Source organism: Zophobas morio, unplaced genomic scaffold, assembly GCF_036711695.1.
Source record: "Zophobas morio isolate AGI-343-1 ecotype UQ-CSIRO unplaced genomic scaffold, CSIRO_AGI_Zmor_V1 ptg000049l, whole genome shotgun sequence".
NCBI lineage: Eukaryota > Metazoa > Arthropoda > Insecta > Coleoptera > Tenebrionidae > Zophobas > Zophobas morio.
The window spans coordinates 100,761-111,201 of NW_026972154.1; the positions used below are offsets into that span (position 1 = coordinate 100,761).

At 34.8% G+C, this 10,441-nt stretch overlaps 2 protein-coding genes and 1 long non-coding RNA gene across 3 annotated transcripts; 2 read left to right on the top strand and 1 right to left on the bottom strand.

Annotated features, from left to right (window-relative positions):
• The first annotated feature begins 1,345 nt into the window (after window positions 1-1,345).
• On the top strand, window positions 1,346-2,251 carry LOC135142661 (protein takeout-like). The gene is made up of 4 exons (XM_064074402.1): window positions 1,346-1,409; window positions 1,459-1,693; window positions 1,752-1,885; window positions 1,932-2,251. The coding sequence occupies exons 1-4, from the start codon at window positions 1,346-1,348 to the stop codon at window positions 2,234-2,236; spliced, it is 738 nt and encodes a 245-aa protein (XP_063930472.1). The 3' UTR covers window positions 2,237-2,251.
• Window positions 2,252-5,286: 3,035 nt separating this feature from the next.
• LOC135142528 (uncharacterized) lies at window positions 5,287-6,794 on the top strand. Its single transcript, XM_064074245.1, has 2 exons — window positions 5,287-5,345; window positions 5,393-6,794. Exons 1-2 carry the CDS (start codon window positions 5,287-5,289, stop codon window positions 6,792-6,794), a joined length of 1,461 nt encoding a protein of 486 aa, XP_063930315.1.
• Window positions 6,795-8,740: 1,946 nt separating this feature from the next.
• Window positions 8,741-9,796, bottom strand: LOC135142597 (uncharacterized). Its single transcript, XR_010282565.1, has 3 exons — window positions 9,694-9,796; window positions 9,209-9,642; window positions 8,741-9,158 (listed from the first exon to the last, which is right to left on the bottom strand). It is a non-coding gene; the product is annotated as an uncharacterized LOC135142597 (long non-coding RNA).
• Window positions 9,797-10,441: the final 645 nt, after the last annotated feature.

Genomic DNA, 10,441 nt, shown 5'->3' on the forward strand with positions numbered 1-10,441 from the left:
GTATATTAAGAAAAAATTAAAGCCAAAGATTAAGCCCCACCCATAGCTGCCCCGATCCTAATAGTAATGAAGTTCTCATTCGTTGGCAGACCTAGAGGCGGAGCCTAATTGCAAAATTCATATTTCCTTAAAAAAAATTACCATTTTAAGTGTGTTTTAAGATTCTAACAATAAAAAAAATCATTACAATTGAGACGGGGTGGGTGGGGGGGGGGTAGATATTTTGCTTTTTTTATTAATAAACATCGTATTCTTTGAACACACGATAATCAAAAACTTGTTTTTAATTTCTTTTAATGAAATAAGTATTTTGCACTTAAGCTCCGCCCCCTTAGTTCACGGCGAATAAAAAATCATCACAATTGAGATAGGGCGGGTGGGTGGGGTTACATTTAGCCTTTTTGTTTTAACATGTGTAGACTTGTTTTCACAACATGAAACTTCATTTCAACCATGTTTTAAGTTTCTTGTTCTGAACAGATGGCTATGTATATTAAGAAAAAAAGGCAAAATATAAACCCCCGCCCACCCACCCTATCTCAATTCTGATAACGTTTTTTATTCGTCGTAAGACGACAGGCAACATAAGAATTTAATTGCGGAACGTTCCAGGGAAGTTCAATGCAACTTAAGATATAGGCAACCAACATTACCGATGTCTTATTTCTTCTATGTTGATTTAGTTCAACACTCATAAACGAATTTCTAAGGTCGTTCGACAAATTTTACGTCACGAATTGACTCTGCACCCTTGAACTATTATTACGTCAGCATTAGTGTGGCATGTTTGAATTAAAAAAAATTAGGTCGATAGTATTGATGTACTGATGATAATATTTAGTAAAAAAAATGTAAAATTTTTGAAAAAATCGGTATTCAACTTAAAAATAAATTAACAAAGTTTTTCAATTTATTTATTTTTAAATATGATAAAGTAAATAATGAATTTGAGGTTTTAATAGTTGCATTTTTATTATTACCTATTTTATTGTAGTGACCAGTAACACAATCATTAATCATAAACCGCACACCAAATATAGCTTTATTTTTAGACAGTACGAAATTCAAGCATCCTTCACCCGAATTACTTACCTAAATTAAACAACAAAAAGTCAAAAATCACGTCCAATCTCTGAAATGATGACAAAAACCTCAAATTCGCGTTACTCTTTCAAGGAATCTTAAGTACGTTACATTTTTAGCCTTCTTAAAACAATCATTGAAATAATTACAATGTAGCGATTCTCTAGTACCACGTGCACACATTTGGCAGTACCAAAGGTAAACCACTATTAAAGGTATATAAAAGACCTCTAATTTTGCCACATCAGTCAAAAAGACGACCATGGCCGGTAAACTTTTAATCAGTATTTGTGTTCTCATCACGCTGTGCATTTGTGCCGAAATCCGTAAGTACCCCGACACTAAAATCACCCACCCTTAAAATATTAATTCCAGCGATTAAAAAATGCCAAAGAAAAGACAGCAACTTTAACAAGTGTCTAGTGGGAGCGATTGAACACGTCCTTAGTAAATCGACGTCACCTATCAAAGAAATCGGTATTCCAACCCTGGAGCCTTTAGCAGTACCGTCTCTGACTATAGGGGCTGGTTCTGGAGCGGTTGCCTTCGACCAAAACTACAAAAAACTCAAACTTACAGGAATATCCACAGTCAAGTGTTCCAAAGCAGAGTACGTTAATTTATACTTCTTTACTGACAAACAAAACGGTACCAATTGGTGTTCTTAGTGTCAACTTCTCCACCAAAACCCTCTTCTTGGAATGTAAATCGCCCCTAGTCCGCCTCAACTTCGACTACGAAATCCACGGCAAAATCCTGCTTTTGCCCATTTTTGGAAAAGGCCCGGGCTCCATGGACCTAGGTACTCACCCCCACCCCCATAAAAATAAACTAATCACAGTTTGCAGAAAATGTGGGCCTCCAACTAACCTTCAACCTGGAAGAACAAGAGAAGAAAGGTAAAAAACACTATAAAGTTGCCAGTCAGAAGTTCGTCCTCAACCCGCAGTTGGTCAAGTTCAAACTGGAAAATTTGTTCGACGGAGATAAAGCTCTAGGCGATAACATCAATCAAGTTTTGAACGACAATTGGTCGGAAGTTTTGGCTGATGTTAAGCCGAGTTATGAAGAGGCTTTCGGGAAGATCTTTTCCAGTATTTTTAATAACGTGCTAGGGAAGATGTCCACGACGGAAATTTTCGGTGACGCGTGATGTGATTTTAGAGATTAAGGATTATTTATTTGTTTATTTATTTATTTATGCGTAAATTGTTTAATTATGCTTAGTAATAGATTGTTAATTAAACGTGTTCTGCGTGAGATAACTGGTTTCTGTGGTGGAGGTGATTAGCGTAAAACTGAGAGAACTGGGGCAAGGTCTGTGATGATGTCGGTCGGTGCGGTTTAGCAAAAAATTTTATTGTTATTAAATAGGCAAATATGCATTTTAATTTTGTGGAAAAGCTAAACTGGTTTTTTAAGTGTTTACTCTTAAAGTTAGTGATTTGGATCACTTCCCCGTTTTGGAACGATGGTATCAATCAAACAATTACTAGTGTATATCATAAATCATAAAAGGACGTACAAGATAAATATTATTTATGTTCGTACGAGTATAATAGGTTAGGACGAGTAGTTATTGCAAGGTTGTTCAAGATCAAGAGTAATTAGTTTCAAAGTTCTAATGAAAATAAGTTTTTAAATTGTGTTGTTTAGTTCGACGTGATAAATTTACATGATTCAGTTTTTATTTATATATGCAAAATGCATATTCCTTAAAATGCGGCAAATTCAGCAAATACTAAGACCTTTGATATCTTACTGCTTTCTATTAAATGCGATAAGTAAAAGATGCATTTTTTAAAAAGCGTACCATGAAGTCAGTTCCCGATGAGAGTACCTTAAGAAAAAACTACGTGGACCAAGTGTTTCAAAAAACAAAGTAGGCTATTCTACACTTTCTTGTCGATGAACTGATTCATGTGGACGTTATGTCGAAAATTTGTTGATTGGAACTTGACCAGTAAAAAATGTGGCACTTCACTTGATTAGCGCAAAAGTTTTGAAAAAGACAAATAATAATACCAATACAAGGTTTATGCATGTATAAGCTTCGGATCTTAGGATTTTTGCCTTTTTATATCTACTTCAGACATTGCAGCGAAATTTATATATTTATGCGAATTTAAAAAATTCTATTTATTTAACGCTCGTTTATTACTATCTAAAATGCCTAATTTACCGTTAGAGACCTAAAGTGTTAATTAAACGACCTAATTGTAAATTTTAAAAGGCTTAAAATAGGATTCCACGACCAACGAAGCGGACGTGCTTGCACAATAGAGATTTTCTGTGAATTTATTGCTTTCGCAGATTGTTTACAAATGGGTTGGGAATAATTTGGACACAAATTTTCAATTTCCTTCTTCAACTAAAGACAATGAGTTATTCTGCAAAGTGTCTGGAAAAGTTGTAAGTAAACATTTAAAATACCGAAGCTTGAATTATGTTCACATTTTGTTTCCTAGTTTAAGTGCGAAAAAAAATCATACTTTGAACAACACTGCAGTGGCGATGCACATAAAAAGAACGGGAATAAATCCAGTAAACAGACTTTATTAAACATTAGTTCCGACAATGATTTTACGAAATTTTGCACCGATTTATGTTTATTTACAGCAGCAAATATTCCATGGAATAAAGTTAGTTGTCCTAGTTTAAAAATTTTATGCATAAATATACAGGAAGGCATTTACCCTCAGAAAGTACACCGAGTAAAAAATATTTACCAAAAGATTACGATATGGTGAGCACTAGAATTTTTATATAAAAACTGTTTAACATAAATTTTATAATTTACAGGTAATTAAACAAATTAGAAATTCTATTGGCAATAATAATATAAGGATTAGCGCCGATGAGACGACCGATAGATTAGGAAGATACATAGCCCATTTAGTAATTGGTAAGTTATCTTCTGAAGAAGCTGGCCGTCCATTTCTACTAGCTTTGAAGCAGCTTGATAAAACTAATAGCAACATAATCTCGAGATTTATAAACGAATCATTGGGTGTGCTGTTGATAATTTTAAGCATTGAAATTATTATAATTTATTTAATTGTATAATATGATTCATTGATTTAAATGTACAAAACATCAACAAAATTAAACAGTCGCATACGACCCCTCCTCCGTTTTGGTATTAAGGGCGTTAATGTATCACTTCCAGTCCCTTCAATAAACGGGCTGAGGTCCGCGGCGTGATAGCGTCCAATTCTTTCCATCGATCCCGTTATTAAGTCGATTAATCGAGTAATAACGGTAATAAAAATCAAGTAAGCGAAGTCAAAGTGCGAAGTAAAGTACACAAGAAGTACTGAAGAAAAACCAAGAAGAGTAAGTAGTAAGAAAAAACCCTCCGAGATAAGGTCGTACTGCTCCGAACTGTTGAAGTGGCGGGAAGGCCTTTCCGCTCGAGAAGGTTTGTTGAAAATAACCAATGTCGGATACTGAAGGGTCACTAACAGACGACGGTAAAAGGAAAAGGGAAGACGAATTTCATAAGGTGCTCTCCAAGAAGTCGAAAAAAGCACACAAAACATCACCCAAACAACAAGCAAAAAAGGAAGCAAGTAAAGTAGATATGGCGGGAATCGAGGAAAACACGAAATTACTAAATCAGCTGATTGGGATAGTTGAACAAATAAGGAAAGACCAAACATCTTACATTTCCGAAATAAAACAATTGAAAGAGGAAAACCGGAAAATGATAACACGTATCGAGCTCTTAGAAACCAGACTCATGAGGGTAGAAAAATTGGAAAAGAAAAACAATATAGTAATCAAGGGCGCAGATATCCAGAATGATCCACCAAAACAAGAAGTAGCTGAATTCCTACAAAGTACAATTCAAGTCCAAGCTAAAATCATAGAAGCAACCAAGATAAAAACAACACTAGGAAAGGATATAATTGTTGCGAAACTGGGAAGCTGGGAGGATAAGCAAAACATTATGCAAGCCAAATCCAAGCTCAAAGGAACCAAGGTGTATATTGACAATGATTTAACCAAAGAAGAAAATAGAGTACAAGCCAACCTAAGGAAGCTGGCAAAAAACGAAAGAGACCAAGGAAAAAATGTCAAAGTAGGATATCAGAAACTGATCGTAGACAAGCAGATATGGGACTGGGATGGCAAAACGGAGAAAATAATAGAGAGGAATACCAAGACATAAATCCAGAAGCATCTAAGAAAACGGAGAAAATGACGACGAACTTGGCAAAGAATCTGGCAATGATTAATTCAGGGAATAGCAAGAAAACGTATATGAGAGTAGGAACCTGGAATATTAGAACTCTATCTGAGAAAGACAAGAACTGGTGGACGAATTTCGCAAGGCGAATGTCACACTCATTGCGCTGACCGAAACAAAACAAAAGGGGAAAGGTGAACTCACACTAGGTGAAGAAGTCATACTATACTCAGGAGTGGAAGAAAACTTAAGAGCACAAGCGGGGGTGGGTTGTATAATCAAAAAACAATTTAGAAACAAAAATGTTTTAGATTGGTCTGGGATATCTGATAGAATTATGTCATTAACACTGGAAATAAACAAAGATCGAAAATACAGTCTTATTATTTTATATGGTCCTAACGAGAATGATCCGAAACACGAAAAAGATTCATTTTGGGAGAACGTCCAAAGTGTCTGCGACGAGGCAAAATATCCTGTCATAATATTGGGCGACCTAAATGGAAGAGTTGGAAATATTACAGAAGGAACAGAAGACTCGCTGGGCAGATTTGGGGAAGTAACAAAGAATACAAACGGTGAGAGACTAATTGAATTTGCTATAAACAACAGTTTCATAATATCAAACTCTTTTTTCGAACACAAAGATGAACACAAATATACAAGAGAAGTTAAAAGTAGGAACGAAAAATCAATCATCGATTATGTACTAATAGAAAAAAAGCACAGAAAATTAATAAAAGATGTAAAAGTAAATAGAAATGCTGAACTCGGTTCGGACCACTACCTAGTAATAGTGAAGTTAGGAATCCAGGAAGAGCCAAGAATGATTAGAACTTCCAAGAAAGCAAAGAAAAGCACGAAAGTATATAAACTAGCTGAAGTAGAAGTAAGACGAGAGTACCAGAGGCAGATAAACACAATGATAATAGATTTGGAAAATAGAGATAGTGATTACGACCTAGAACAAATGTGGGGCTGCTACAAAGGGATACTACATAAAGCGGCAGAGTCAGTTTGCGGAACTGTGACAACAGGGGGAAGGAAGAAAAAGACCCACTGGTGGAACAAAAAAACACAAGAAGCAGTAAAGAAAAAGAAAGATGCTTGGAAAAAGTACCACCAAGTAGGGACTACAGAAGCACATGAGGAATATAAAACGTACAGAATCATTGCCAAAATCACAATTAAGAAAGAAAAAGCAAAGGAGTGGGAAGAATTTGGGGAAAAAATGGAGGAGAACAGAAAAAGTAACCAAAAACTTTTCTATGCGAACCTAAAGCGATTGAGACAAGAAGAAAACAAATCAATGAGTCAAATCATTAACAAAGAAGGACAGATTCTCAACAACCCCACGGAAATTCTCCACAGATGGAAGGAGTACTTCACCGAATTGCTCGAAGGAACAGAAAATAATCAAGAAGCATCAAACTACGATGGCACAACGGTATCAGAACCTATAGCTGAGATCACAGAAAACGACATCCACATAGACGAAGTAACATCGGCAATTAAATGATTGAAAAACGGCAAAGCGGCAGGTATTGACGTGATCAAACCAGAGATGATCAAATATATGGGCAGAACTTGCACTAAATATCTACACAAGATACTACAAAGAGCATGGAGATCAAGGAGAGTCCCCGAAGATTGGTCCACTGCAGCGATCATACCAGTACATAAGAAAGGAAATTATAAAAAATGCGGAAATTATAGAGGGATTTCATTATTAAGCGTGGCAGCAAAAATATACGAAAGAATTTTGGAAGTAAGGCTGAGATCAACAGTAGAAGATTCACTGAACGATGCACAAAGCGGTTTTAGGCCGGGCCACAGCGTTGAAGATCATATATTCACGATCAGACAATGCATGGAGAAAAATAGGAAGTATGACAAAGAACTTTACCTATGCTTTATTGACCTACAAAAGGCATTTGACAAAGTCCCAAGAAATCTTATATGGAGAGTTCTAGAAAAACATAACACCGACAACAACTTATTAGAAGCCATAAAATCGTTATACAGAAACAATTGGAATATAGTTAGGGCCCACAATATGAAATCAACTAGATTTGCAACTACAAAGGGTGTTAGACAAGGAGGAGTGCTAAGCCCACTACTATTCATCATCTTCATGAACGAAATCATCTGCAAATGCGAAGAAGAAACCAACAAAACCATAGTCGGGTATAAACATCTACAAAGACAGCAAATCGGAAATTGTACTTTTGTAGATGACATCACCTTAATAGCTAGTTCAGAAAAGCAACTCCAAAACTCCTTAAACAAATGGAATGAGGTCTTAGAAGAATCGAAAATAGCAATTAATACAGACAAAACCAAAGCCATGGTCGTGGCTAGAGATAATAAGCAAATAAACATACGTTTAGGGAGCTCGAGAATCCAGCAGGTAACAGAATCTAAATATTTGGGTACCATAATTGATTCAAATGGAAAACTGGATAGAGAAATTAATGCGAGAATATCGGCTGCAGCGGGAGTCTACATGAATCTTAAGAATGGTTTCATTAACAAGAGAGAAGTCAGTCGAAAAACAAAACTAGCTGTTTATAAGTCCATATACTTGCCTACTCTCCTCTACGGCAGTGAAACCTGGATATTAAGTGAAATTCCTAAGAAAAATCGCAGGAAAAACTCGACTAGACAAGATTAGGAATGAAACAATAAGACAGGAGCTAAATGTTAACAGTGCTATTAGAATTATTGAACAGTCCCAACTACGCTGGTTTGGGCATCTGAACAGGATGGGTGAAAATAGGCAGGTAAAGAAAGTCTGGGAAGCAAGAGGAACAGGAAAGAGGCGTGTAGGGAGACCCAGAGCAGATTGGAACGGTACCATAAGTAGGATTCTGGTAAGAAATAACACATCCTGGCAACAAGCATGAGTACGGTGCAGGGACAGAACAGAGTGGAAAAGTTTTATCAGGGATATAAAATAATACGTTTCAACACTGTAATAATTAGTATTTCTGAATTGTTAATTAGTTGAAATTTCTTAAGAATTATTTAAATTTTTGTTACCTCGACACCGAAAGGTACAAGAGGTCTATTGATTATATATATATATATATATATATACGTCAATAATAACTTTTGGCCTCGCGCCAGATTTAGGCAACAAGTAATGGGAGCATATGAAAACCACATCCTAGCCTCAAACCTGTCATATCAGTGTTCAAATTTGTATTTATGGTTGCATCATTTACAACAAGCGAATGCTTGACACGTTTTAAAGTAGGTAAATATTTGGAGTTATAGTTTAAACTATTTTCGAGTAAAAGAAAGAAAAAGTGGTATGAATCAGTTTATTCAGAAACAATTTTTTGGAATTAAAACAGCCACATAGAGGCTGAAGAAATTAAGATAATCAAAGAGAAAAGAAAACAACTTAAAACTAGGAAAGCTTACTTCGTAGTAAATGCAATTATATTCAATGAACATTTAATACTACTATAAAACACCAAAGTAGATTATTCATATTTCTTATGAAGTTAGAGATTGCAATTATTAACAAAGTTGACAACGTATGGATAAAGTTAAATATATATCTTTTAGTCAAAAGAGGTGTCTGCATAATTTGTTACAGTGTGTTTGCAGGTATATTTGTACAATGCAGCAGCTGCTGTATTCACTATCCAAATGTAATGTATAAATAATTTGTCTGGTGCAGTCTTAAAATTAGGTATTTTTACTATACTTCAATTGGATAAATATTTTTACACATATTTGTAAATTCTCGTGCTTTGCCAGTTTTAGACGTTGGAATTTTAATTATTAGCGTATCGTTTTTGTCTTGAATGCCGTCATTATTTTTCAATTTATCCATTCCACATGCTCCTACAACTTCTAATAAAAAATAAACCTAAAACATAATGATTTATAGACAATGTGATTGACCTTGTTTGAGATCACCTTTAACATCAGGTACATTTAATCACGGGCTTCTGTTAAAAATTTTGGTAAGTCTTCTCTTGTAAATATATTTGATTTCTTGGCAATGTAACCTATATTTTTTGCTTGAAAACTTGGTGTACTTAGATATATCTATGCTGTTTTTTATTAACAGAGTTGACTTTAACTACGACTATGCAGCCCAAAGTGTTAAAGATTTCACAGAATTTGCTTTTTCAGCGAAATACTCGTATGCAATGAGGTGTTCTCCATATATTTTGCATGGTTGTTTCTGCGCAAAAAAAAATTCATACCGCTTTTCATAAACTGTGGCTGAGTTTTTAGGTAATAAATTTGATATATTATCTGCCAGTTTTTGCAAGTTCGGTCGAATGCATGTAAACTGCTTGTTATTATTGCTATCCATCTCTATTTTGCAATTGCTACAGATCTTTCTGCAAGCAAAAATATTAAAAGTGCCGAAAAATAAGAGGTATGCTTCATACTTTCATTTAAAATGGACATGTAAGCTAATAATCTGTTCTGTAATAATAATAAAAGCTTATTATAGGTTATGTAGATACAAGAAAATTGTTCAAATTCTTCCATTCCGCATACTCCTACAACTTCAAATAAAAAATATACCTAAAACATTATGTTTTATAGACAATGTGATTGACCTTCTTTGAGATTACCTTTGACATTAGGTACATTAATCACGGGCCTCTGTTAAAAATTTTCGTAAGTTTTCTCTTGTAAATATATTTGATTTCTGGGAAACATAACCTATATTTTTTGCTTGAGAACTTGGTGTACTTAGATTATATCTATGCTGTTTTATATTAACAGAATTGACTTTAACAACGACTATGTAGCCCAAAATGTTGATTTCACAGAATTTTCTTTTTCAGCGAAATACTCGTATGCAAAATGAGATATTCTCCATATAATGTTTTCCATGGTTGTTTCTGCACCGAACAAAAACTTATTACAGGTTATGTGGATACACATTGTTCGCTGCCATAGAATGTCGCTGCACTTCAAGAAATCCGCTGTTGCCATGCAAGGTTGCGACGTTGCGAGATTACGCGCAAATTTAGTTAATAAATTATATTTATAAAATTAATAAACCGGATGTGTTTCTAATAACTAATAAAAAGGGTTAACAAAGAGTATAGAATTACTGCTAAACCGAAAAACAATTTATAACCTTGTAAAATGTAATTGTGGAGGTAGATAATACTAATATGACAA

Excerpts from the sequence above, each read along its gene's own strand:
- LOC135142528 (XM_064074245.1), top strand. The coding sequence starts at position 5,287 with ATGACGACGAACTTGGCAAAGAATCTGGCAATGATTAATTCAGGGAAT. Across the intron at positions 5,346-5,392 it reads TCAGGGAATAGCAAGAAAAC|ACAAGAACTGGTGGACGAAT; the intron begins GTATATGAGAGT and ends TATCTGAGAAAG.
- LOC135142661 (XM_064074402.1), top strand. The coding sequence starts at position 1,346 with ATGGCCGGTAAACTTTTAATCAGTATTTGTGTTCTCATCACGCTGTGC. Across the intron at positions 1,410-1,458 it reads GTGCATTTGTGCCGAAATCC|CGATTAAAAAATGCCAAAGA; the intron begins GTAAGTACCCCG and ends TATTAATTCCAG. Across the intron at positions 1,694-1,751 it reads GTCAAGTGTTCCAAAGCAGA|TGTCAACTTCTCCACCAAAA; the intron begins GTACGTTAATTT and ends TGGTGTTCTTAG.